The 26,815-nt window shown below is 39.8% G+C and overlaps 5 protein-coding genes and 1 pseudogene across 8 annotated transcripts; 4 read left to right on the plus strand and 2 right to left on the minus strand.

The window, feature by feature from the left end:
* Nucleotides 1-282: 282 nt before the first annotated feature.
* On the minus strand, nucleotides 283-6,936 carry LOC110764494 (caffeoylshikimate esterase-like; annotated as a pseudogene).
* On the plus strand, nucleotides 1,576-9,250 carry LOC110764503 (F-box/LRR-repeat protein At3g48880-like). Its single transcript, XM_021967490.2, has 3 exons — nucleotides 1,576-7,316; nucleotides 7,957-8,368; nucleotides 8,549-9,250. Exons 2-3 carry the CDS (start codon nucleotides 7,974-7,976, stop codon nucleotides 9,042-9,044), a joined length of 891 nt encoding a protein of 296 aa, XP_021823182.2. The 5' UTR covers nucleotides 1,576-7,316; nucleotides 7,957-7,973; the 3' UTR covers nucleotides 9,045-9,250.
* Nucleotides 9,251-10,107: 857 nt separating this feature from the next.
* Nucleotides 10,108-11,406, plus strand: LOC110764496 (putative F-box protein At3g25750). The gene has a single exon (XM_088246625.1). The coding sequence runs from the start codon at nucleotides 10,108-10,110 to the stop codon at nucleotides 11,404-11,406; it is 1,299 nt and encodes a 432-aa protein (XP_088102751.1).
* Nucleotides 11,407-13,566: 2,160 nt separating this feature from the next.
* LOC148297365 (putative F-box protein At3g25750) lies at nucleotides 13,567-14,373 on the plus strand. The gene has a single exon (XM_088246626.1). The coding sequence runs from the start codon at nucleotides 13,567-13,569 to the stop codon at nucleotides 14,371-14,373; it is 807 nt and encodes a 268-aa protein (XP_088102752.1).
* A 1,058-nt stretch (nucleotides 14,374-15,431) lies between these two features.
* LOC110771036 (Ypt/Rab-GAP domain of gyp1p superfamily protein) lies at nucleotides 15,432-20,258 on the plus strand. Its single transcript, XM_021975277.2, has 9 exons — nucleotides 15,432-15,904; nucleotides 15,998-16,090; nucleotides 16,329-16,433; nucleotides 17,037-17,189; nucleotides 17,673-17,771; nucleotides 17,872-18,000; nucleotides 18,626-18,805; nucleotides 19,417-19,533; nucleotides 19,799-20,258. The coding sequence occupies exons 1-9, from the start codon at nucleotides 15,563-15,565 to the stop codon at nucleotides 19,961-19,963; spliced, it is 1,383 nt and encodes a 460-aa protein (XP_021830969.2). The 5' UTR covers nucleotides 15,432-15,562; the 3' UTR covers nucleotides 19,964-20,258.
* Nucleotides 20,259-21,208: 950 nt separating this feature from the next.
* LOC110771029 (O-fucosyltransferase 1-like) lies at nucleotides 21,209-26,815 on the minus strand. 4 transcript variants are annotated; one of them, XM_088247673.1, is made up of 10 exons: nucleotides 26,441-26,815; nucleotides 26,192-26,348; nucleotides 25,290-25,368; nucleotides 25,124-25,194; nucleotides 24,932-25,020; nucleotides 23,966-24,089; nucleotides 23,584-23,867; nucleotides 22,774-22,903; nucleotides 21,886-22,580; nucleotides 21,209-21,653 (listed from the first exon to the last, which is right to left on the minus strand). In XM_088247673.1, exons 1-9 carry the CDS (start codon nucleotides 26,446-26,448, stop codon nucleotides 21,963-21,965), a joined length of 1,560 nt encoding a protein of 519 aa, XP_088103799.1. In that variant the 5' UTR covers nucleotides 26,449-26,815; the 3' UTR covers nucleotides 21,209-21,653; nucleotides 21,886-21,962. The 4 variants fall into 4 exon arrangements, with proteins under 4 accessions (XP_088103799.1, XP_088103800.1, XP_088103801.1 ...); XM_088247674.1 differs by having other exon boundaries at nucleotides 21,209-21,649; nucleotides 21,853-22,580; XM_088247675.1 differs by having other exon boundaries at nucleotides 21,853-22,580.

The raw sequence follows: 26,815 nt of genomic DNA on the forward strand, positions 1-26,815 counted from the left end.
AGAGAGAGAGGGATGCAGAGAGAGCAGAGGCGGAAGGTTGCAGTCTTTTAATTTTTTTTCTTTTTTATTTCTAATTTTCTAATTTTCTAGGGTAAACTGCCTAAAACCCCTCTGAACTATAACGCTTGTTGAAATGTCCACCATGAATTTTTTTTTTCAGCCAATTTAACCATCAAACTATTTTAAATTGTCAATTTAGCCCTTGCTATTAGTTTCGATGTAATTTCATCCAATTTTCCGTTAAAAATAATTAAATCTTTAAAAACTAAAAAAGCGAAAGGGTAGGTTTCAAAAGACGACTCTTGCCTGAAAAACTGTTGACAATCAAACAAGGTTTCCTCCCCTGACAAAAAAGAATGGAGTCCACCGGATCTGATACTGACTCTCTCACCTTGTCCCCAACATTGTTCGATTCATGTCTCCCTCTTGTTGCTTAGACAACTTAAACAAACAAAAAATAAAATAAAAAACCCTAGCAATCAACGTCTTCCCCACCCCAGACCCTCTCTCTGCAATCCCGCATCCACAAGCTTTTTCCAGTGAAAGAGCAGGAGCGGAGGTAGAGAAGAAGGAGGACTTGAAGATATACCCACCTTCACAGACTTGTATATGAGGTCCGCAGTGGGCACAATGGCAAAGCTGGGAAAGAATCTGGCCATGAACGTTAGAATTTAAAAAATTGGCCAACTGGGTTTCACCTTATCAGAAATTTTACACATGGGTGCCACCAAAATCGCACCTTGAAAAGCTTTCGGCTCCGCGAAGTGGATCAGAAGGCAAATGGCGTCGCCCATGGACTCGCCGTAGAGAAAACAAGGGACATTTAGAAATTAGGGTTCTTGCTGCTTGACCAGGTTGAAGAAAGCAAGGCAGTATTGGACCACGAGATGGACGTCGGGGACAAAGGCCTTGAGGCCATGGGATTGACCGTGGCCTTCGAGGTCGAGAGCGAATCAGGCGAAACCCTGTTGGGCGAGGTAAATTGGGGTGGCTTGGAAGGTCCAATTGATGTCGTTGCCGTAGCTGTGGACCATGAAGATGAGGCCACAGGGAGGGGAGAGGAGGGTAGCCATTGCCGGGTGAAGAGCTTGAGGCCTCTGAGTCATTCTATAGTGAGGCCTTATCGAAAACATTTAGATGAGGTCTTATCTCTTAATTGTTGAATCAAACTAATCAATTTGATCAAACAGTTAATAGATAAGTTAGTTTAATCAAACGGCTAACCAATTTGATCTAACCATTAAAAGATAGGTCATAATCTAAGTGCCTTAGATAATGCCCTCACTATAGAACTCATGAGTGGATACTGATGTAGAATAGATGGTGAAGGCAATTGAAGAGGAGTTGGAGACACGCTCATGCAAAAGCAAACCCAGTAAACTGCAGGTTTAGGCCCCGAACTCAAATTCGAGCCCATAACCCCTCGTTTCTAAGGGAATGATTTCACGAGCAAAACTCATTGCATTGCCATAACGTATGGGATTTATCGGGCATTCGAGATCGTTTAGCAGCCGAAAAGTGTTTTTTATGTTTTATATTTTGGAAACTTTGTTAATTTTCCTATTTTATTTCCTTTTCGATTCCTAAGATTTCTAGGATATTTAAATTAACAATAAACTTGAGGTTCCTTCTTTCTTAGAGTTGTTTGTTTTAAGCTATAGCTTTCCATTATTTTGTCTAAGAATTCTATAGTGAGGGCCTTATCTATGGCCCTTAAGTGAGGCCCTATCTCTTAACCGTTGGGTCAAATTGGTTAGCCTTTGGATCATATTGATTAGTCTAATTCAACAGTTAAGCGATAGTACCTCACCTAAGATTCATAAATAAAATCCTTACTATAAAATGACTCTTAGAGTAACTCCACTCGTTGCCCCCAGACCTGGCAGGATAAGGCCCAAGCCCAGGCGTGAGCTTCCAGCGGGCCAAGCTTGCCCGGTGTCACGGATCGCACTTGAGCGTGTGCTTTCGTGACTCCGTTGGGACATCCATGCGCTTATGAGGTAGTCCAAGTGTGGAAGGGGCAAGGACTTAAGAGCTAGAATGGTTGGTGTTGGCCGGGTTGTGCGTGTGAGGGGTATTTTGGGTATTTCGGAAGGTTACGGGAGGAACCTGAAGAAACTCAGAACACGAAAGATGTTCGTAATGACGAGATACACGCTATGCAACTGACGGTTCGCCATTCGGAGTTCGTACGAAGAAGTTATGCCCAATTATGACTCCTCGTGCATAGGTGATGTTCCCTCCTGGCAGAAGGCTAAATGCATAAAATGCTATATAGGGGGTGACATGGTGTCATGCTCTCCACCACCCCTGGTGCTTACACCCTTGTGGCACTAAGCGAGCATCCTTATGACATTGGAGGTAGTCATAAGGGCGGGCATGAGATTGTTGAAGGATAATCTATGTCTCCGAGGGAAAGGACTTCCCGAGGACAGTACGAACACGCGGGGCCGTTCGTATTGCGCATCGTTGGAAAGAGTGAGGTCAACGTATGGCATTCGCTATGCCGTCGGCTAGCGAGACATTTGACGAGACTCGATGGACTTGGCTTGGGTTCGGCCTTGTCCAAGATGGAAGGAAGATATTCGGATGCCGGTACGCATGGGTTGCGACCCCATGCAAAGCATAGATGGTTATGTGGGACATTCGGAATACATATGTCGCCAAGGCTTGGGCGACATGCGAGCGTGACAGCTTGCGTGGATAGCTTGAGGATGTGGGCTATCGTGGTTGCTAACGGATGACCGACAGAAGTGTGGGTAAACCGATGGTGTGTTGGATCGCCATGTCTCGACTTGGACATGAGCGAGCCACGAGTTTGGCATGCGACGTGGTCGATGCAGTTGACGTGTCTTATGCAACGCTTGATGTATGGGCGTCGAGGGTTCGTTGCCGGATGCGGGGTGATTGTGTTGTCACAAGGAAGTGTGACTCGTTGTCTAGCTATGGGGCTTGGCGCCTATGGGAGACGACACATGATGGTGAACCTCTCGCGGAGTTGTGAGAGTCATGAAGTGGGGAGAAGGCTGACTGGGATTCGAAGGGATCCTGGGCCGCACGGGAGCGTTTGTGCGAGCGAAATCTGTGATTTGCTTCCGCCGCGCCGCGTCGCACGCTCGTCCCGTGACAAGTGGTATCAGAGCCGATCGATTTAGATGGTGGCTTCTGCTCAAACGATTCGCACCTTGGGTACAAACAGTGAAGCTCTGATCCCGTGACAAGTGGTATCAGAGCCGATTGATTCTAAAGGTGGTTTCTGTGTGAGGGACTCGTACCTAGAAGAGATTGGTGATGGAGGAACTTTGATAGCAAGGTAGCATGTCATTGCCTGTGATGGGTAGTGGACTTGCGAAGTTGGAAGAAGACCCCAACGTCACTGTGGATGATTGTTGGAATCAGGTTGTGTGACGGTTGTTGGAAACCCGTCCTGGTGCTGGATCCTATGGAAGGGTGAAGGTATCCAAAAGTTTGTCTCGAAGTTGTGAGAAGACATCAAGCAGGATGACTCTAAGATGGGGGATGATGGTTGGTTTTGCTGCTCGGTTGCCTAGTTTTCTAATCCGTGCACCAAGCGCCCGGAAGTCGGGTAGGCAGGGGTTCTGGCTTGTGACGAAGTGATGTTTCTTGTTCAGTTCAGGATGTGGGGAGGATGGGAGCGCGAGTTTGGTGAGAGTGTCAAAGATTGGCTTATACTCGAACCATAGCATACCATTGAAGGTTGTGGTAAACCGAGTTGGTGACGTGTGTTGGATGGAAGGTGCAAGACCTTTGTTCAGGGAAGAGTTGTGGGAGCTGAAGACCGAAATGGTGCAGTCTTCGAAGGGAGTAAGTCGCTGACGGACTGGGCTCCATTGAGGGAGTGAGTCGCTGACGGGCTAGGCTTTAATGAAGGAGTCACTTAAGTGGTTGCTCTTACAATTGTGGAGGACGTGTGGGTTACGCATAATGTTCGACACAAGGTTGCTAACTAATATTCGGAATGCTGGTGTGTTCCAAAGGTGGATCCCAGAGTTTTCTTGTGAGGATGGTGGCTAAGGACGTAGGATGTCCGCACTTATGGGCATGCAAAGAGTTGGAGTAGCTTTGGGGAGGATGTCTTACTTGTTCCCTTGTGGATGCTGCGGAAGTAGGTTCTGCCAAGTCCAAGTGTGGGCGTTGGTTAGGTGGTTCTACTCGTAGTAGGGAGGATGTCTTACCATGGTGAATTGTGAATGCCTAAGTGTTATGGAGCTAAGCTTCGGAGGCACGTTGACGTGAGGGTGCGTTGACGAGATAAGTGGGGGAGACCCACGAACGCCATTGAGGTATGGCAGCGCGTATGCGCAAGGGAGTTGGTGACGATTGTTGGACAAGGAGGTGCGGGACCTTGTTCGGGGGGAAAACTGGTAGGAGCTCAAGACCGAAATGGTGCAGTCTTCGAAAGGAGTATGTCGCTGACGGACTAGGCTCTATTGAGGGAGTAAGTCGCTGACGGACTAGGCTTTAATGAAGGAGTCACTTAAGTGGTTGTTCCTACAATTGTTGAGAACAGATGGGTGGGGCACAAGGTTCGACATATGGTTGCTAACTGAGATTTGGAAGAGAGTGTTCCAGAGAGGTGGATCCGGAAGTCTCACTAAAGGCATGGGTTCCGAGGACATGGGGTATGTCCGCACTCGATGGCAGAGGGCCTAAGTGTTGCGGGGCTTTGCTGTGGTGGCACCTCGAGGTGGGGGTGTGCCAACGAGACAAGTAGGGGGAGAACCTCGAATGCCAGGAAGTGGCAGTACAGGAGCACAAACAAATGGAGGTGCCGTGGAGGACACACGGTTGGCTTACGAGTCACACCCAGGTGGGGTGCATCTCTTTGAATGGGGAAAATATGGATGTACTTGACCAGCGAGCTATGTGGTTGTTCAGTGGTCGAGTGCGACAAGAGACGGAGGTCTCGGCCCAAAGAGGGAAAGACGTAGGACTTTGAAAGAGAAGTTCAAAAGGGTGAACACAGTGGTGCATTGTGGTCCATGGAGCGAAGAGAAGAGGATATTCCTATATGGTGTTGTTATGCGGCAGTGCAGTGGGCACGTCGACGAGGGCGTCGACACTATCAGTGGGGGAGAATGTCACGGATCGCACTTGAGCGTGTGCTTTCGTGACTCCGTTGGGACATCCATGCGCTTATGAGGTAGTCCAAGTGTGGAAGGGGCAAGGACTTAAGAGCTAGAATGGTTGGTGTTGGCCGGGTTGTGCGTGTGAGGGGTATTTTGGGTATTTCGGAAGGTTACGGGAGGAACCTGAAGAAACTCAGAACACGAAAGATGTTCGTAATGACGAGATACACGCTATGCAACTGACGGTTCGCCATTCGGAGTTCGTACGAAGAAGTTATGCCCAATTATGACTCCTCGTGCATAGGTGATGTTCCCTCCTGGCAGAAGGCTAAATGCATAAAATGCTATATAGGGGGTGACATGGTGTCATGCTCTCCACCACCCCTGGTGCTTACACCCTTGTGGCACTAAGCGAGCATCCTTATGACATTGGAGGTAGTCATAAGGGCGGGCATGAGATTGTTGAAGGATAATCTATGTCTCCGAGGGAAAGGACTTCCCGAGGACAGTACGAACACGCGGGGCCGTTCGTATTGCGCATCGTTGGAAAGAGTGAGGTCAACGTATGGCATTCGCTATGCCGTCGGCTAGCGAGACATTTGACGAGACTCGATGGACTTGGCTTGGGTTCGGCCTTGTCCAAGATGGAAGGAAGATATTCGGATGCCGGTACGCATGGGTTGCGACCCCATGCAAAGCATAGATGGTTATGTGGGACATTCGGAATACATATGTCGCCAAGGCTTGGGCGACATGCGAGCGTGACAGCTTGCGTGGATAGCTTGAGGATGTGGGCTATCGTGGTTGCTAACGGATGACCGACAGAAGTGTGGGTAAACCGATGGTGTGTTGGATCGCCATGTCTCGACTTGGACATGAGCGAGCCACGAGTTTGGCATGCGACGTGGTCGATGCAGTTGACGTGTCTTATGCAACGCTTGATGTATGGGCGTCGAGGGTTCGTTGCCGGATGCGGGGTGATTGTGTTGTCACAAGGAAGTGTGACTCGTTGTCTAGCTATGGGGCTTGGCGCCTATGGGAGACGACACATGATGGTGAACCTCTCGCGGAGTTGTGAGAGTCATGAAGTGGGGAGAAGGCTGACTGGGATTCGAAGGGATCCTGGGCCGCACGGGAGCGTTTGTGCGAGCGAAATCTGTGATTTGCTTCCGCCGCGCCGCGTCGCACGCTCGTCCCGTGACACCGGGCAAGCCGTGGGTCCCACGAGACAGGGCCAGACTGCAGGCGAAATCAGCATGAGTTGGAGCCTAAAGGCAGCTGGCCTCAGACCTGACATCCACTAATGTTAACACACCACATGGCATGTTCTGGTCTCTCCGATCATTTTTTCCCTCAAATCCAACGGCTGCCCTTCTTTTAGCCTAAAAAGATTTTAAAAAATTACCAAAAAATTCTAGAATTTTTATCTATAAATACCTAGGAACCCAAATCTTATCCGAAAATATTCTCCGAATTAATTGTTTAGGTAAAAACAAAAACAAAAAGTGAATAGTATTTGCCCTTTGCCATGACAATGGGTGGAAACACACCTTACTTTTTGCAAGGGCTACCACTATTCAAGTGAATAGTATCTGCCCTTACCTCCCCTTGCTCTTTACTCTGGCAAATGGGTAGAAGTGCTCTTAGGGCTAGTTTGGCATTGCTGTGTTGTGAAAATAATCACTGTCAGATTTGCTATGAGAGAAATCAACTGTGACAGAAAGCAATTTGGTGTTTGGTAAACTTTTTGTTAAAAATGTTGTTTGTACTGATTCCTGCATAATCATTAAACTCGACGCCTCTTCAAAACTTATTCCTGCATAATCAAAAAATGAAAATACCTCATTAGTTGCTTTCCCTTATAACTTTTTCTCGCATCAATTTTTAACAATAAGTGATTTTCTCATAATTTACCAAACGGATTGGGCTTCCAAATTTTTTGAAAAAATCACTTATCATTCCAAATAAGCAACTGATGCCAAATGGACACTTAGTTTGTCATGCTGCGTCAGATACCCATATGTTCGGCTAGCTTGGGCTATATAGCCCGGGTCGTCCCATAGCAAACAAATTTAAAAGTGGGTTATAGCCCACAACTCCTCTCCACCCATTCTCGTTTAATCTTCCACTTCAACAATCTTCTGCGGTCAACTCTTTCTTCTTTCTTCTAAAACTAAATTTGGTTTAGTTCTCCGACTCTGTTGGAGCAAGCAGGACCCAACCCACGTAAGTTTAATCTCTCGTTACTGATATTATCGTTTAAAAATGCTTTCTTTGTCTGAATCGTTCCGTTTCTGTTGCATTTCACTGTTCTGAGGTCTTTGCACCTTAGTCTTTTCTTCTCAGATGAAATGTTTTTCCCAGTTGCATTTCATATTGATGAAGTAGGAGTTTAGATGGAGAAAACAACAGTTAAATTGAAAGAAATGGAGTAAAATTTTGTTGAATGTAGTTTGGAAATTCAATATGCCCCAATCCTGAGCAAAGGAAAAAAATAAATAAAAAATCTTGCTTTCGCAAGGTGGAAGGCCATAGCATTTACCTTAGTAGTTGGTCCCTATATATAATAACTTAAAAATAATTAAAATTGTGTATACTTTCTTTTGTAATCCTGCTTGTTTTTGCGTTTCGTTTTGCTTTTGTTAAACATGGCTTGTCTTCCTGAATCTATAATATAGGAACTACTTTGCTTTAACTTAGCATTGCCTTTCTCCAGTTATCTTGCATTTAAGGTGATACATTTACCATTTTTGGTTCAATACGCTTGTCCCTGCCCCACCCTTTTTGTTTTCCATATTAGCAATGGTTTCGGTTTTTTTGTTTCTTTTCACTTGGTTCTGTATATTGATAATTTGATATCTTGTAGATGGAGGATCAACGAAGATGGGAGGATTTAAACGTGGACTGTTTGGTGAATGTTTTTGGAAGAGTGGGGATGGAGTCACTACTCTTGGATGTTCTCTTTGTATGCAAGAGTCATGGTACACAGCATCCCTCAATCCTTCATGCTGGCAATGTCTCATTTTTCCTGAACATGAAACTGGCCCTGATGGTTTTGACCTTCCAACTCATGATCTTTGGAGTTCAGAGGATGAAATTCAAACCAATATTTTTGGAACCTTTATGAATAGATTTCGATGTAAATATGAAATTGATGAGCGTCGTTTCTCTATCACTGTATTTATAAAGTTTGTCGTCAATCGTAGCAGAGGGCATGCTACTTTTCTCAGGCTACCTGGCTGCTGTACCTTCGAAGCATTGAAATATGTTGCAGATGTGTAAGCTTTCTCAAAAGTTTTTCAATGTGTTTCATTAGTGCATGTTTTTGGGTTTTAGCTTTTATGTATTTTGACTCTTAAGAGTTTCTTCTGATGTAAGAATTCATTCATCTTCTTTATCCATATATATAATATCAGTTCAGTCACCCTAAAATGGCAGGGTTAAACTATTGTTTGCAGGTGCCCTCGCCTGACGGCTCTGTCTTTGCCCATATATTTAGTGCACCAGAGACCAAGAATAATTCCTCAACTAATTGCAAAATGGAAACATTTGGAGGAGTTGTCCGTGGGGAGCAGTCTTGATCTGAAGAAAACCCTTTCAGAGATCAGCATTCACTGCAAGAAGTTTTGGCGTTTACATGTGGCTAATGCCTATATTGGCAATGCTGAGGCACTGGCAATTGTCAAGTTGGTGCCTGATTTCAAGCACTTGAGCTTGAGGCGGGCAGACATCGGACGGGATAATATTGTCATGTTACTACAGGGCTGCAAGGAGCTTGTGGTTTTGAATTTCAGTGATTGTAGAGGTTTTGACGGGGGCGACGATGAAATATATACTCTTGCTTCTCATATTACTAATTTCAGGTGTGAGGGTTCTTTTTCTGATTGTTGTACAGATTGCGATGATTACTATGAGAGAAATGCTGTCTATCTTTGTGCATATGAATCTGATTAAAGCCGTACTAGTATGTAGAATTTTCTAGAGGCCATATATGAACAAGAATTTGATCCTTATGTATTAATCTGCCCCAATTCGAGCAAAGGTGGAAAACAAAAATTGCTATTGAAGTGGCTGAGGTCAGTCTGCTGCCCATAGTTTCCCCACTCTACTTATGCATGACCAGCGAAATTTATCACAAGAAACATTCGCTAGATCAATCTTTTATTTTCGGGAGGCGGAATGTCATAGCATTTACCTTAAAATTAATTATACTTTCTTTTGTAATCACGCTTATGTTTGCTATTTCTTTTGCTTTTTTTTCTTTTTGAGTACAAGCGATTGCGGATGGGATTTTACACACAAATATTAACTGGGTGTCTCGGGTTTTTGAACATCTACCCACAGGACATAAGTGGAGGTGGTGGAAGAGCTCAACCAACTGAGCTATACCTGACAATAGGTCAACAAATGTTAAATACATCATAAAGGGAAATTATATTCCAATTAGTGGGGCATTCATGGTATTGAGTGCACCGAAGGGGACCCTTGCCAACACTACAATGTGCACCCAAGGAAAATAACAATTATAGTAAAAAGTTAAATATTTTTGGATTGAAAGCGGAACAGAACAAAGCTTCCCATTACTACTTGGATTATTTTGTTTTGGTGTGATTAATATCAAACGTTTGTATTGCAATGGGAATGTTTTTTTTTTTTTTTTTTTTGGGCCTTTTACAAGTCAAAATATGGAGGGCAAACATATAGAATAAGAAAAATGTTTGAGGAGGATTTCAAAAACCTAAAAACAGAAACAGACTCCATGAATCGAAGAAGACGAGTCGGTCTTTCTATGTTCTGATTTTTTTTCTTATCTCTAACATGAGCTAACCACATGGGCCTGTTAAATCAAGGATCACATAGGAATCCTATTCCTTCTAGCCCAAGGTAAGGGCTTGTGCTGTATATAAAGGCGTGTACCCATTATCAAATTCTATACAATTCCTACTCTCACAATTACACACACTTGCAGAAACCCTCACTAGCGCTGAAGAAGTCCAGGTTTGATTGCTAGCCAGCCATGTCTTGGACAGGTTGGTTTTGGGTTCAATATTTATACGCGTTTTGGGTTCAATATTCATACGCTCTCATCACAAGACCAAGGAATAATAAGAATGACACTCGAGTGTCAGATCAATGGGCAAGTCTTCCCATTCTTTTTTTAATTCTGGATAACTTGCGGGAACGCACTGACCATATTCGGGTTGCTGCCGTTTGCAAGCAATGGCGTGTTGCTGCAAAAGAATACAATCGCGTAAGGCAGCGTTGGCAGCGTGAGCTTCTTCCTATGCTCCTGGTTCCAACCGCAACAGGATCCAAAGGAAAGCTAAAACTGTACAGCTTTCCTGGAGGAGAAACCTCCGACATTGAGTTATCGGTACCCTGTAATATGATTAGTATGTGCCATGGCCATGGTTGGTTAGCCACAATGGATGTATTGGAAAAACAAATGATAGTCCCCAAATCGAAATTTTTTTGGAACCAACAACTAGAACTGCGCAAACAAGAACTATGGACTATAACTCTGGTGAACCCTTTCAGAAAAGCAGCGGCACCCATTCGTCTCCCTCACTTAGATTTCTGTTACCGCCGCCACACGTCTGAGAGTCAATGTTTGGATGTGCTCCGAAAGTACTTTAAGGGGATTAAACCGAAGGGCATCCCGAAGGTTATCTTATCTGAGGATCCCACATTGAATCCAGACAGTTACATGGTTGTAGCACTTTACAGAGATCAATCTAGGTTGGCTTTCAACAAAGGAGGAAGAAAATATTGGACTCAATTTTGCACACAGTGCCAGTGTATTATGGATGTTATATTTCATAAAAGTCTAGTCTTTGCAGTTTTAGAGCGCGGAAACATTATTTCCCTTGATATCAATAGGTGGTCAATGAAAACAAAGTATTTTAACCTGGGAGAACTTCCGTTCGAAAGTTCGGCTGATGAAGCTTATCTCGTGCAATCAACCAAGGGAGACTTGTTGCACGTTCGAAGATTGCCGAAAGATGATTGTGGTGATCGTGGTGAGAGATTCATGGTTTACAAGTTGGTGTTCAATGAGACGGGTGGATCCGTGCAGCAAGTTGAAATGAAAAGTATTGGAGATGAGGTTATGTTCCTGAGTGAAAATGGTAGTATCTCGGTTTTGGCTTCAAACTTCCCTCAGTGCCAACCCAATTCCATATATTACATGGATTTTCGTTGGCCGACTGAAATAAGCAATTTCAATTTAGAGGATGAAACCATTACACGATATCGTTACTCTTCGGACATCTCACCAGCGCTTTGGATTGTGGACATGTTTAATGGGCTCTGCTAGCAGCTTGTTCTGGTTCATCTAATTACATTTTGTTTCTGCACTTACAGAATTTTCTTTTTCCTCGCATTTTGATTGCCTCATTTGAAATATACGTACTGTGCCTATTTATATAGTGATCGAATAAAGCCGTACTGGTATGTAGAATTGTCTACAGGCTATATATGAACAAGAATTGATCCTAATTATGTATTATATTATGATGATATCGTTTTGATGTTATTGGTTTCTGTGATGACATTATTTTTAGCAGGTGTAACTAGTATCAATGTTAACGCCTTCATTTTGTTTGATTTTAACCAATCTCTTTCATGAATAAAGTTGAAATTGTGTGCCACTAAACCAAACATTAACTAACATCATTTTCTTTTGTTATTATTCGATCGATAAGTGTTTTCATCTCTTTTATTCAATTGAAAAGTGTTATTGATGAAAAGAGGAATGAATATTTTCTACTTTTGTTTAAATCTCCAGTTAAGATGTGTTAGCTAAATTGAAAGAAATGGAGTGAAATTTAATCTGCCCCAATTCGAGCAAAGGTGGAAAACAAAAATTGCCATTGAATTGGCTGAGGTCAGTCCGCTGCCCATAGTTTCCTTACTCTACTTATGCATGACCAACGAAATTTATCACAAGAAACATTCGCTAGATCAATCTTTTACTTTTGGGAGGCGGAATGTCATAACATTTACCTTAAAATTAATTATACTTTCTTTTGTAATCATCCTAATGTTTGCTATTTCTTTCGCTTTTTTTTTCTTTTTGAGTACAAGTGATTGCGGATGGGGTTTTACACACAAATATTAATTGGGTGTCTTGGGTTTTTGAACATCTACCTACATGACATATGTGGATGTGGTGGAAGAGCTCAACCAACTGAGCTATACCCGGCAATAGGTCAACAAATGTTAAATACATCATAAAGGGAAATTATATTCCAATTATTGGGGCATTCATGGTATTGAGTGCACCCAAGGGGACCCTTGCCAATACTACAATGTGCGCCCAAGGAAAATAACAATTATAGTAAAAAGTTAAATATTTTTGGATTGAAAGAGGAAGCAGAACAAAGCTTCCCATTACTACTTGGATTATTTTGTTTTGGTGTGATTAATATCAAACGTTTGTATTGCAATGGGAATGTTTTTTTTTTTGGCCTTTTACAAGTCAAAATATGGAGGGCAAACATATAGAATAAGAAAAATGTTTGAGGAAGATTTCAAAAACCTAAAAACAGAAACAGACTCCATGAATCAAAGAAGACGAGTCGGTCTTTCTATGTTCTGATTTTCTTTTTCTTTTCTCTAACATGAGTTAACCACGTATGGGCCTGTTAAATCAAGAATCACATGCCAACAAATTAGGAAAAAAGACACGAGAAATTATAGAATAGTACCGTATCATCACGTCAACTGATAATACTTCCATTCAAAATAGTGTCAATTATTTTTAAATAAATTTTATTTCTTTTACAAGCTGTATTTAAAATTCATTATTTACATTTAGAATAAAATTTTAGAAAGACAAAAAACAAAAGACGCCGTAACCACCTCCCTCCCACCCCAACCCAACCCAATTTCCCTACTCCCACTGCTTGCCGCCCCTCCCTCTCTCTCTCCATAAAAATCTGCAAGATCTCTTAAACCATGGGAGCAGAAAACAAAACCAATATCATATATTCTAAGTATGTCAGGAGTATCCACCACTTAAACCCAGTTCGAAAAAAATCTAAATCTTCAACTTGGGTTTTCATTTTCAAGCATAGCTCAAGAAAAAAAAGTAAACTGTAAACTGGGTTCGTGTTTTTTTGTCTTAATATGTATCAGGAAGTGAGTGATGGAGGAGGAGGAGAAGGAGAATCGTAATCCCTTTGGTAATATTGTGGAGAAAAATCAGCCCAAAAAAAGAGGCGTTATGATGCTCTCTGCACGTCGATCCAATGAAATAGAGATATGGTCGTTGTTTATGGAATAGAGATATGGACGGAGGAAGAAAATGATAGGGAGGGCGCGTCAGTCAAGGGAGCCAGGGTAGTGGTTCTTCTGTCTTTTGGATATTCTTATTTTCTCAATTTTATTTTAAAGATAAAAACATATTGAAAGTCCAGCTGTATAAAAAAGATTTAATTATTTAATAATAATAATAATACGTGGCATATTTTAAATGGAAGTATCACAGGCTGACGTGGTGATACGGTATCATTGTATAATTTCTCGTTTCGCTCGCTTGGATTTCTGTTACCGCCACACGGGTGTGAGTCAATGTTTGGATGCGCTCCGAAAGTACTCTAAGGAGATTGTACGGAAGGGCTTCCCGAAGATTATCTTATCTGAGGATCCCACATTGAATCCAGACAGTTACATGGTTGTAGCACTTCACAGACATCTTTCTGAGTTGGCTTTCACCAAAGGAGGAAGAAAATATTGGATTCAATTATCCAGAGAGTACCCGGGTGTTATGGATGCTATATTTCATAAAAGTCAAGTCTTGGCAGTTTTAGAGTGCGGAACAATTCTTTCCCTTGATATCAATAGGTGGTCAATGAAAACAAAGTATTTTAACCAGAGAGAACGTTCATTCTCAGGTTCGGCTGATGAAGCTTATCTCGTGGAATCAACCAAGGGAGACTTGTTGCACGTTCGAAGATTGCCGAAAGATGATCATGGTGATCGTGGTGAGAGATTCATGGTTTACAAGTTGGTGTTCAATGAGACGGGTGGATCCGTGCAGCAAGTTGAAATGAAAAGTATTGGAGATGAGGTTATGTTCCTGAGTGAAGATTGTAGTATCTCGGTTTTAGCTTCAAACTTTCCTCAGTGCCAACCCAATTCCATATATTACATGGATTTTCGTAGACCGACTGAAATAAACAATTTCAATTTAGAGGATGAAACCATTACGCGACATCGTTACTCTTCGGACATCTCATCAGCGCTTTGGATTGTGCACATGTTTAATGGGCTCTGCTAGCAGCTTGTTCTAATTCATCTAATTACATTTTGTTTCTGCACTTATAACTCATAGAATTTTCTTTTTCACTCGCATTTTGATTGCCTCATTTGAAATTTACGTACCGTGCCTAGTTATATAGTGATTGCTCGATGTTTATCAATGGTCAAGTTAGAAGCTTAGGTAAGTTCAGGAAAGAATCTGGGTCCCCTGCATTTATCATCAACTCTCCTTTCTATTTTGACATCTTTGGCCTCCGTCTTCTAGAGGCTTTGCTTTGTAATAATTTCTATTCTCTGCATCAACAAAACAAAACTCTCATTTTCCTTTTGTATTCTTAATTGAAATTTGAAAAAGAGATAACAGGGCCTAGCCAAGAGAAAATATCTTTGACTTGCTGAGCATGTGGTCTCAGTGTGTAGAAAACCTTCCTCTCCCATCTTTTATAAAAAAAAAAAAAATTGAAATAAAGAACCAGCCCAATAATGTTATCAAACATGTTCTTACCAATCTAATATTTAGAGTTTTTTTTTTTTTTTATATATACAAATGATATTCTACTTTAATTTAATCTAAACTATATGGAGGGGATTCGAACTCAAGTGCAAAGTGGGGAGCACAATCGCTCTAGCCAACTTGGTTAAGCCAAACTAGATGAATAGTTTTTTTTATATATTTTAAAAATGCAGGCATTCAACAAACGGAGTGGAGATTAATGTCATTAAACCAAATGGTGATCTATAATTAGAGTTTAATCATCACATTAGAAATAAAATTCTTCAACAACATTCTTAAGTGTGTTAATCACATCAAGTAGTTAACATGAATTATACTTTTGGTCCGTATAGTTTTGCTAATTTTAACTTAGACACGTCACACATGTATTTAAGAAAATTGCAATCATACTCTTAGTTTAATTAAGTTTATAATTAAGGATAAAAAATTTAAAAAAAAACACTCAACTGAACAAAACATGTAATGAAAACTAGCGGCAGCAACGCGGCATCTTACGATTGGTCTGTCAAGAAGTCAAAGCACACACCTCAGCTCAATCAATATCTCTCTATCTCTCTCTCACCGTCTCTGTCGAGCCTGTCTTCCTCGGAGACTCGTGGCGAGAAATTAAGAAAGAAGAAGAAGAAGAGGAAGAAACTGCGTCAGCTAAGAAACACACAGAAACCCCAGAGATTCAATCGATTTCTAGAATTTCATGTTTCACTCACCTCAAATGGTGAAGAAACGAGTGCCAGAATGGCTCAACAGCTCGCTCTGGTCTTCCACGCCTTCTCCTTCTCTCGACGACGATCGCGTTCAACCCTACACCTCCAAGCCCACCGCCACCACCACAATCACCAGTTCTTCTTCTACCTCTGACTACGAGCCACCGTCCATGGTTGACCCACCAATCCCTGTGCCCCCTCCCAAACCCACCAGGGAAGACAAGCCTCCTCCGCAGCCCCAATCCACAGATTCACTCCCCGATCACGAAGACAAGAACAACACCACTCCTTCCCCCGAAGACATCTCCAGACAGGCTCAGCTCTTGGTCGAGGTTAGCTTTTCTTTCTCTCTCTCTCTCTCTCTCTGCATGTAGAGATGTTGAATGCTGGTTTTTTTTTTAATTTTTTTAATTTGTTGTTTGTAGCTATCAAGAAAGACGATTAATTTGCGCGAATTGCGGAGAATTGCGTCCCAGGGCATACCAGATGGTGCCGGCATACGTTCTACTGTGTGGAAGGTGATTATGATTCGTTTTTGTATTTGATTTCATTTTGTGTTAATGTTGTGTTTGTTTCTAGAGAAAATGCGGTAATAGTTTTAGCTTATTATGGATAGAATGATAATTTGAGGACCTCAAAAGTTACTAGACTAGCCAATAGAGCTTGACAGTGTGAATAAAGTGTGCAATTTTGAGTTTTCTTGTTGCATTCGAGGGACTTGGTTTAATTTTAAGCGTTGATAATTATTGCTTGCAGCTTTTACTTGGATATCTACCACCAGATCGGGGGCTTTGGTCATCTGAGTTAGCTAAAAAGAGGTCACAGTACAAGCATTTTAAAGATGAGCTTTTGATGAATCCTGTAAGTCATGTTTACTGTTTTCTCTTTCCATTTTTATGTTCATGTTTGGGATTTGAAGATGAAACTGAAAAAACTAGACTAATTATACAGGGTATAAGAACAGCACAGTTTGTTTTGATTTGAAGGACTTCTGCTAACTATTTTCTTTAATGGGCTAACACTGTTCTCAAAATTTGCTACAAGTTTTAGTCACAATTGTTCAAATCTATGGAGATTTTGAAGAGCAAATAAATTGATGCCATTGAATGATCGGCTGGTAATGCTGATAGTGCAAAGAGTGTTAGCAGACATTTTGTATAGGAAAGAATAGCTCATTAATTTTTATTCCTGAAAATTGAGCGGAGGGTAACCCACAAAATTTTTCAGTAGATGTTCCAGCCTTTTCATCCAGTTTAGCGATGCAGTTATCTTCACTTCTCCTTGTAGTGTTTCATATTGCATGTTGGTCGACAGCTTTAGCCAGCTTCGTAGGGTTTAAATGAAAAGTTAAGATAAAGTGAAAAATGAAAGGTTGGCACAATATGCTTATGTGATTCGTGCATTTTTGCATTTCTTAACTTCTGTTAAAGTATGAGTTTCTGAATGTTTCCTTTGGCTAGTCAGTCAGAAATCACAAGGAAGATGGATAACTGTACAAATTGTGACACTGATGAATCAAAAGGTCAAAGCAAAGGGTTGCTATCAAGATCAGAAATAACTCATGGCGAGCATCCATTGAGTCTTGGGCAGTCCAGCGTCTGGAATCAGTTCTTCCAGGTAATTGCTGGGTGAAATTACTTGCTTAACTTATTTAAGGCCCATAGTTGATGCTTTGTTAAATTCTTCCTTAACTCAACTAAGATTTTTTTAAAGAGAAAAAAATAAAATAAAAAGTGGACCCCCATAAACTAAATAAATCCTGTTTCAAACTACGTTGCTCTTCAACACCAACTCTTCTTTTACCATTGGAATTTATCAAAGATCATATTTCGCAATGCATCCTTAAAAGTCATGCCTTACCTAATTAGTTCCGATGTACTGTGATTTTTTATTTACTTTTTGGCTCTGGAACCCTCCTTCAGCCAGATAAACACAAGACACAGTTGTGATGCAATACAACATCTTCACTCTTAGAAAGAAGAATTCTCCCCTTTGAAAATATTAGTTCCTTGTCCTGTTGTACCATTATAGAATGGTGGTAGCAGTTTCTGGCGCAAAACCTTCTTATGAAATATCTAACTCAAACTTTTGATCATGTAGGACACAGAGATCATAGAGCAGATTGACCGAGATGTAAAGCGTACTCATCCAGACTTGCACTTTTTCTCTGGGGACTCTTCAGATGCTAAATCCAATCAGGTTTGCGCTTGATCCTTGGTTCAAACTACGGTACAAGCAATCTGTAAGATTTGCCAAATACTAGAAATTTGGCTGACTTAAATGTATATAACAATTTCAGGACGCTTTGAAGAACATCCTGATTGTATTTGCCAAGCTAAATCCCGGTATAAGATATGTTCAAGGGATGAACGAACTTTTGGCACCACTGTTCTATGTATTCAAAACTGATCCAAATGAGGAAGATGCGGTAAGAATGCCATATATTTTTTGTATTCTATTTCAACTTTTTCTATAAAAATTTAATCTAGAAGCTGTCTTCAGATTTTGATGTTTGTATTCGGACCATAAGATGTTCTTATATGTTATCTGAATGTGAGGTTCAAAATTTAGGTGCTCTGCTGTAGTAGGGAGCTGGTGTTGACTTTCTGATTGTCCTTAACTTTATTTGAATTGCATGTTCTTCTGGTCAATATCACCATATGATCATGCTTCTTAGGATGTGTAGGCTTAATTATGACCAATAGGGGGTGTTAATCATAACATGCAGAAAAAGATGGGGCAAATCTTGACCACAACTCACAAGTGGTACAATTTAAGTCACCTGAAAAAAGAATTGAGAGAAATTTGTTACGAAAACTATTCAGCATTGCCTATGTTTTATCTATAACAAAATAAAATGTTTAGTGATTGATTTAGATGTTGGCTTTGAACAAGAAATTGTGTTAATTCTTGAAAAGGGATAACAGTAATGGACACAGTGATATAAATCAGTTTAGTCATTATGCTTTTTGTGCATAACACTTCTTCACTGCCATTTTATTTATTGTTATTGGTTAATTTTGCTCATTGTTTCCTAATGTCAAGTTTTGTAGGCCTCTGCTGAAGCAGACACATTCTTTTGTTTTGTTGAATTATTGAGTGGCTTCCGGGATCATTTCTGTCAGCAACTTGATAATAGTGTTGTGGGAATTCGTTCCACTATAACAAAATTGTCACAGCTTTTGAAGGAACATGATGAAGAGCTATGGCGTCATCTTGAGATCACAACCAAAGTAAGACATTTTTAACATATATCTTTTTTTATATTACAACCTGATGGTTGAGTAAAATAACTGTAAAATAATATTGAACTGAGTTTTGATGATGGTGAGTAAAAAGAACCTGGTTAAACATATTCTGAAACAAATTTTGTCCGAATAATGATAACAATGTTAACTATAAATTCAGACAAAAGAAGTGTAGATCATAAATCAAATGAAGATAAAAGTAACATTATGACAAGAGAGATAGAGCATTATGTGAGGAGCACTGTAGCACACTCACTAGATCTTTAAAAATTCACACTAGACTAGACTTCAAGTTTGGCTTTTGCAAACTGTAATGACCAAATTTTCTGATGTGCCCCAATTTTAACTCAATCTGACCTTAAAAATAAATAAACAGAAAACTCATTGGACATGTGGCCTAGTACAACACAAGCCCAATTGAGGCAGGCAGGGGCACAACAGGAACCTGCCTGTGCTAACCACTGTATATTTTACATCTCTACATGCAGTTCTCGTTAGCTTAGCATTCATGATTTGCTAATTCTTTTTAAAATACTATTTAGGTCACAAAAATACTTGGTATAAATGTCTGACTGGGTTCTACTTTAAAATGTCAGGTCAATCCCCAATTTTATGCATTTAGGTGGATCACCCTTCTCTTAACCCAGGAATTCAATTTCGCAGACAGCCTTCACATTTGGGACACACTTTTAAGTGACCCGGAAGGTCCTCAGGTAGTGTTATACGCTTTCTGACTTGACTTTACTTTTGCTTTCAGGGTGTGTTACACCACCCTTTAGATTGTCGGTAATATGCAACTCAGTTCAGATATTAAAACTAATCAGATAGAATTTTTTGCCTATGGTTTGAGGTTCTGAGGACTAAGTAAGCCTTTGTTGTGTCCAGAAAAGTAGTGCTCTGCACTTTCGGGTTTGCTTTTGGCTTTGTCTTCTGTTTGTTTGTATTTAGGCTAACGACGTAGCTGACTAACAATTGTAGGAAACCCTTCTTCGAGTATGCTGTGCAATGTTGATTCTCATTCGGAGGCGCTTACTAGCAGGTGATTTTACCTCTAATCTCAAACTACTGCAGAACTATCCTCCAACAAACATCAGACATCTGCTGTACGTTGCCAACAAGTTGCGTGTACAATCCCCAGGCTAATTTACCTTACACTGTCATTCCTTTTCCTTTTTTCTCCATTTCGTGATTCGAATGTCCATGTTTGTAAATGACCGGATGTATATGCTCTTAGAGTAACAACTACTAATGCCTTGAATTGATATCTTTGATAGAATAGACTTCATCTTTTATTTATTTCGCTTTCCCACCAATTCTGGAATGGTGAATTTGTTTACTGAGGGTTATTGTTTCGGAACACTAGTCATACATGTTGATTCGTTGGTTTGACAAATGGATTGCAGTTATTTAATTATTTTATATAATTCGTTTTAGTTTGGCCCTGTTTGTACTTTGCACATTGTTTATTTGTTCATATGGCTATAAATCCTTCAACCTATTGAATTTTTAGGCTTGGACTCGACTGGTAGTCAAGCTAGTAGGACTTTGATTCTGATGTGGCTATATCGATAATGGGTAGAACAAAAGAATATTGGGGAGGACAAGGGAATAAGAATAACTAGTAGACGAATTTGATAAAAACATGAGATGCCTTGTCTGAATCTCATTAGAGAAAGGAAAATAGAAGAAAACGAAGATCATGCTAGTTCATTACTAAATACTTTACGTTCTTACAGAAATAGACAGCACAGCTTTAACGCTGGGCAATTTTCAAATGTATTTGCAGACGAGCCTATTTAAGTATTAATGTACCATCTTTCCTCCTGTTACGAGGAATTGAATTTGAACCGGGGAAGGGTATTCTGGAGTAATTTTTCGGATATCCTATGTGCATGACATGAATTTCGTTTACTCATATTTTAATACGTGAATACCCGGAACACTAAAAAAATAAGTATTTATTTACTGAGGTTTTACAAAGCTTATGTTTTGGATTATGTCGAAATATTGAGAAAAGGCAATAATAATACACCAACACCTAGGCCCCGACCAAAACAAAACGAAGAGAAGAGAATAGGCTCAGGACAAGGGAGCTGAACGATAAGAAGCAGAAATAAAATCCACGAAGAAAAGCAACAAAACTAAAACAGGCAGCATTAGAACCACTGACAAGACCAGCTGGCCTAAAAGCAACAACCACCCAAAAGAGAGGCCAGACAAGAGTTAGCAACAAAGCGCCAAAAGTACGCCCAAAGGAACACAAACCACAGCGAAGCAAACAGGCAGCAACAATAGCAAACATATGTTTTCAATAACAAGAATGATCTTCTGGGGAAGAATAAAATGAAGCAAAATATATGTTGATATTGCAGAAGACACAGGGTAAACTGGAGGCTAGGTCTGCTAATCTATTTTTATTTTTTCCCAATCCTTGATTCGAATCGCACATCAGTATGTAACAAAACAACAGTTCATTTACGAGTTCACTCAAAAGTCAAAGCTAGAGCTTTTCAAAATGGATCAAAACCGGAATGAGCTTACCTAGTAATTTAACTTTTAATGTAGCATTTTTATAAGGTAAGACTGAAAATCTTATATGATTAGTCACACATGTGACATGGCAGAAACATACAAGGAAGTCAATCAAATATAATACAATATCACTAATCAGAAGTAAATTTTTAGATCACAGCGTGACAAATCTGCAACTATCAACATGGCTTGGCTCATGCGTCCTCCAGCAGTGTCAACTTCTTTTTCGATATACTGAATCACCATAGCGTGAACCCCAAGATAACATGAACCTGCCTCCAATAACCAACATGGATCCTGTCTCAAATCACCACAAGAACAGGGTCACTGAAAAACCATCAACTTGTATGATCAAGAGGAACACGAAATATCCATAAATATCCAAATTATGAATAAAACAATATGGGATTGTTTGTGAAAGAGGACAAGCAAGGAAATTTCTTTATTTTTTTTAAAAAATAAAAATTTAAACACAACAGAAGTACAGATATAATGATTACCTGAAGGCAGAGTATTATTATGGAAAGCCATACCTTGTCAATTACACAGACAGGGATTCATCAGTATTGGCGTGGAACAATCACCCACTATAAATCCTGAGACTACTTTCTCATCTTTCTGCCATATATATTGTTGAATTTGATTGGGGCACGGATTCCAGGTCATCAGTGGCTTCACCCAACTGGCTATTAAGAATTTCCAAAACATTATCTGGTGGACATTTATGTGCTGGATTCTTTGGAGATGTTTGGCAGAAACATTCGGGCCAAGAATTTGTATAGAAAGAATCAGGCGGAATCCGCTTGTGGGGCCCGCCAAGGTTAGTATTGAGCATGGCTTGCCTAACAGCTTCTTCAAAACCCGTTGTCCATCCCTTCTCTAGATCCACGAAGATTGGAGCAAGAGCTTTCCTATCGGGTCTAATTGTGGTCCGGAAGCCATAATATAGGCGGTGTCCAAGGAGATTGTTGGCAAAGTTGCTAGGGCCATCATATGTAGGCATAAAAATATCAGAGAGGAGGCAAACCATGTAGTCCACCGCAGACCCTAACAATCCCTGGGTATTTTCTGCTAGCTCGTCTGTGGGATCTACAGAACTGTGGTTCTCAAGGTGAGGGAACAAAGCCCGGAACGGTTTCATGAATCTCTCTCCACCAAATAGTTCACCAGCAGCTAGGTATATCTTGGTAGAATTGCTAAACCCCATTGCACGTAAAATAAGACCAACCTGCATAGAAAGAGGGACATAACTTTGTTAGTGTTTTATATAGGAAATGAGTGTTATCACTTGGTAAGCAAAACATAACAAGATACTGATGCAAGGTAACAGCCATCCAGGGTAATGTCACCATTCACCGGCAGTATAAAACAACACTTTCCAACGACAAATAAAAAAACACTAACAAGACAGATAATGTTACCTCTTCTGGAATTAATGGGCATTTTCCAATGGCTCTTCTTTCCTCATACACAAGCTTCTTTGGTGCAAAATTTTCTTTCCGATACTTCTTCAAAATCTCTTGCTCTTTGGGGTTGAAAATATCAAAACAGCTGCAGAATAATCATACCAGATTTTAAGAAGTCCTCAGATAACATTACTTTTCAAAATCTTAATCATGAACTATTCCAGTCATGAAACAAACAGATTGTACCCTTTACATAGCTAGTGGCTATGAAATAGGAGAATTCTTGACATGATATAAAGGAGAACAGTCCAGTCATTCCTCATTTTATATAAGGATTTCACCAAGAAATTAACTCATATTAGTGAGACTATATAGACAGGCCACACTTGTGCTGGGAATCTTAGTTTTGGCCAATTGATACTAAAGTTAACAAATTAAGTTCAAGCTGTTGTGCTAAATTACTATCCGAGTTTTTATTTTACCTTATTTCTCTCCTTGTTCTACATCAATTAGTATCACACTGATCTACATCCTACGTCACTCACGGCATTAGTTATGCTTGAAACTACAGCATTAGTTACCTTATTTCTCTCCTTGTTCCACATCAAATCTTTGATTTAATTTAACCCAAAGTATACACAAGTGTCTTTCTACATGTGACTCTGTGTGAGGCTTGGTTGGATTTTTCACTCCTATCACATTCTTGTCTTTTAAGCAGATATTTCCCCATATGCAACAATGTCAACCATTTGTTCTACATCTGACCCTCCACCACCAGGCAGATGCAAACGTGAATTTAAAAAAGATAATTAGATAAGAACTTACCCAGCAAATGCCAGCATATCCATTTCAAAACGAAGATGTATGGACATGAAGTGACCTTGTGAGCGAAGCTTATCAACTATTGACTGACTTAGCTTGATTATATTTGTCTTAAATCTCAGAGCATGATAGTTCACTCTGCACCTCAACCGTTGATACTCAGGGTTGTCAATTTCTTCTGCCAAACGATGTGAAAAGGGAGTAAGATAAATAGCACCATGCTCCTTCATTTTTGCAAGAGCATCCGTAGTATACCAACTGATAGGAGCATCTCTAGGGGGACGAAGCTGAGACAAGGTTTAGAGGAAGGAGTAAACATTTCAAACCTATTGAACAACTCAAATTTTATTTCTGAATGTGATCAAAACAAATACGTATGCTTTACCTGTACAGCTTTTATCTTCTTTGCCTTCCCATTTTTGCGAATTTCTGGTATTTTTTCTACAATTTTTACATCATACCTCAATGACATGATAAAATGCTCAACATCATAGATACCGTGGAAACCACTGCACATGTTAAAGATAACATGCTGCAGTTAAAAGCATTTAATATTTTATAGAGTTTACAGAAACAAGCATTCAACTAATCAATGAGAGCAGTGGACACATTACTCAAAGTTCCACAAAACAAATTCCTTTATTTTCCGAAGCAAATATAAGATTAATTAAAATATGGAGGGAGATATTCCTATGAAAATATGCAAAAAGATCTACAGAAAAATGCATTCATGCAGTTATCTTAAAGCTGTAACTTTCCTCGCAGTTGTTTTTATTAACATATTACTTTCCTATCAATGAGAAAAAGATATCCAAAGCAACAAAGTTGACCTTCCTTAAACTTACTTATCCTAATTCTTAACTAAACCTGTAAGTATAAAAATTGCAGACTCAGAGAATCCTCAATTGGAGGATCCACATGTGTCAACAAAATCAGAAAATTGTTAAATAGAGAAACTCAAGATTGGTCTGTAACAATTGAAACCCTTAATCAAGTACCCAAGAGAAGAGTCGTCCTAGATCAGCTAATGAATAAACTTGAAAATTTAAGGCCATGCCAATGAAATCTCTTATTATGTAGGTTTTAAGTACCTGTGATGAAAGAAGAAGAGAAGTAATGTCTTACAGCAACAAGTTCTATCTGAAAACATCTTCCAATTCTTCTGTGTGACACATCTATCATGTAGCTACATGTTTGTCACAATTCTATCTACCCTACCTCGTCTCTCTTGGTTGAATAGCCTCAATCAGAAAATAAAAGTTAATAATTCTATATAAAAATTGAAATTTGAATAGGTGAAAAAAATGTATATATGTGAAATAAGGGTCAGACAACCATTGAAAATAGATACCTGCCATCATGCCAAAAAGAGTTTGCATCCAATTCAGGCAGCACAAGTGTAGCATTCATGATTCTTGATGCAAGAACAGCATTACATATCTAAAACATCCAAGAGAGTGACAGAAGGTAAATATTTCCCTCGTAAGAACATGGGTGAAAATATGCAATTACAGATCATACAGAAAAAGAGAAAGTTACGGACCGCGGTACGTTGTTGATTGAGACCACCATTACAGCGCACTCGTAGGTAGCCGTTAGTCTCCCTTGGTGGAGCTGCCACAAAGACAAAGTAGAAGCCCCAGAACAACTTTAAAATGAATTTTACAAAAACCAAAGCACAATTCATTGAGAAAAAAGGAAACACATACGAGGCCAATTAGATCGTGGAGCTGATGATGGTCTCCAACCACCAGAATCAGCACCTCTCCAAAGTTTATCCAAGTTCAACTGCATATACATGGTAAGAAAATTCAGAGTCAAAGTTTCAACAAATACATAACAAGCAGTTCCGCTTTTACATTTTTTTTTAGCAAGAGATTATTGTACAAAAACATTAAACTCCACCTTAGCTTCCTTCTTACAACCTTATTTTAACTGGGCCATTACAAAATACACCACAGGAAACTCCTAGTGACGTTGAGATGTTGATTTATTATCATCAAAAGCATCTCAGAAGGGTAATTTCGAATGTCTTTTTTTTTTCTTTTTAAAAAATGTAATATTGGATATGGTATGAGTACTTTATGCTTGATTGCTTTATGTTTTACACCAATTTTTTTTTTCCCAATAACCAGTCATCATATCTTCTTCACTGATCATAGACAAAATATCAATTTTCGGTTATTATCAATACCATTACCTTGACATTACAAATTTTGAATTTTCAGCAATCTCATTCATATCAAAGATAATGTTCAGTCAATAGGCGGCAACAGAAAAGCAAAGGAATTTAATTTCCAGGGGTCATTTGACTGCATCCTAAAATCTTAATTAGCACTAAATCACTGCTTCAACCTGATATACATAACCACTAACCTCTCCGAAGATACTGATTTATTGAGATAAAATTCCTAATTCCAATGTATCCAAGAATCAGTAGCATTTATCTAGTAATTAGCATAGTTGAAGTAAATCATGATTCAAGACAAAGCACCTTTTCATCGTTATCACTAATTCGGGCAAACAAATAGAAAGCGAACACTGAACTAATGCACCAATCTATACTAACTAAAATTGAACAGAATGATTCTAAACCCAGCTTCAGACTAACCTCAGAGCGAAAGCCGGATGGACCACCGCCATTGCTCGTCCACAAAACCAGGAACGAAATGGTGCAGATGACAACCACAACAGCGATCAATAGCCTCCCAACCATGCCCTTCACCGCTCCTGCTTGCTTCGCATGCTGCCGATTATAAAGCCCCGGTCTGCATCAAATCAATCAGAGAAAATTATGACTACTTGTATTTTGTTATCGGGAAAGTTCTGAATCGGAGCGAGAAAATGGTAGTTGATTTACCTTCGCATTGTTTGAGAAATTGAGCTTCTTTCTTACACAGTCCACTTCAACTGCCACTCTCTTTCTTTAATTTCGGTCATTGAATCTCTGAAAATACATCGGTGGCCTCTATTTATACCCAACTTTTTCATTAATTAACCCAGCTTAATATCTTGGTTTAGAATAGCTCAACTGGTTTAGGAGTGTAAGTTGGATTGAAAATTCCGAATCCGATCCTATAATTTTCAATTTTGGCAAGTTCAAATCAATTTTAATATCCGAAAGCACAAATTTATGTCTCACAAAAATTCTATACAAATAAAAATAAAACAGAATACAAAATATGAAAGAAGCATTTTGAACATGCATATCAGAACGAAAATTATTATTAAGGGC

Source organism: Prunus avium, chromosome 1 (genome assembly GCF_965620075.1).
Source record: "Prunus avium chromosome 1, drPruAviu1.hap1.1, whole genome shotgun sequence".
NCBI classification, from domain to species: Eukaryota; Viridiplantae; Streptophyta; class Magnoliopsida; order Rosales; family Rosaceae; genus Prunus; species Prunus avium.

What these genes read in the sequence shown, in the direction of transcription:
- LOC110764496 (XM_088246625.1), top strand. Translation starts at nt 10,108, where the DNA reads ATGTCTTGGACAGGTTGGTTTTGGGTTCAATATTTATACGCGTTTTGG.
- LOC148297365 (XM_088246626.1), top strand. Translation starts at nt 13,567, where the DNA reads ATGGAAGTATCACAGGCTGACGTGGTGATACGGTATCATTGTATAATT.
- LOC110764503 (XM_021967490.2), top strand. Translation starts at nt 7,974, where the DNA reads ATGGGAGGATTTAAACGTGGACTGTTTGGTGAATGTTTTTGGAAGAGT. An exon ending in TTGAAATATGTTGCAGATGT is followed by an intron (nt 8,369 to 8,548) that starts GTAAGCTTTCTC and finishes TATTGTTTGCAG; the next exon opens with GTGCCCTCGCCTGACGGCTC.
- LOC110771029 (XM_088247673.1), bottom strand. An exon ending in TCCACGATCTAATTGGCCTC is followed by an intron (nt 25,195 to 25,289) that starts GTATGTGTTTCC and finishes TCTTTGTGGCAG; the next exon opens with CTCCACCAAGGGAGACTAAC. An exon ending in GCCCATTAATTCCAGAAGAG is followed by an intron (nt 22,581 to 22,773) that starts GTAACATTATCT and finishes CTTTCTATGCAG; the next exon opens with GTTGGTCTTATTTTACGTGC.
- LOC110771036 (XM_021975277.2), top strand. Translation starts at nt 15,563, where the DNA reads ATGTTTCACTCACCTCAAATGGTGAAGAAACGAGTGCCAGAATGGCTC. An exon ending in AGGCTCAGCTCTTGGTCGAG is followed by an intron (nt 15,905 to 15,997) that starts GTTAGCTTTTCT and finishes TGTTGTTTGTAG; the next exon opens with CTATCAAGAAAGACGATTAA. An exon ending in CAGATGCTAAATCCAATCAG is followed by an intron (nt 17,772 to 17,871) that starts GTTTGCGCTTGA and finishes TAACAATTTCAG; the next exon opens with GACGCTTTGAAGAACATCCT.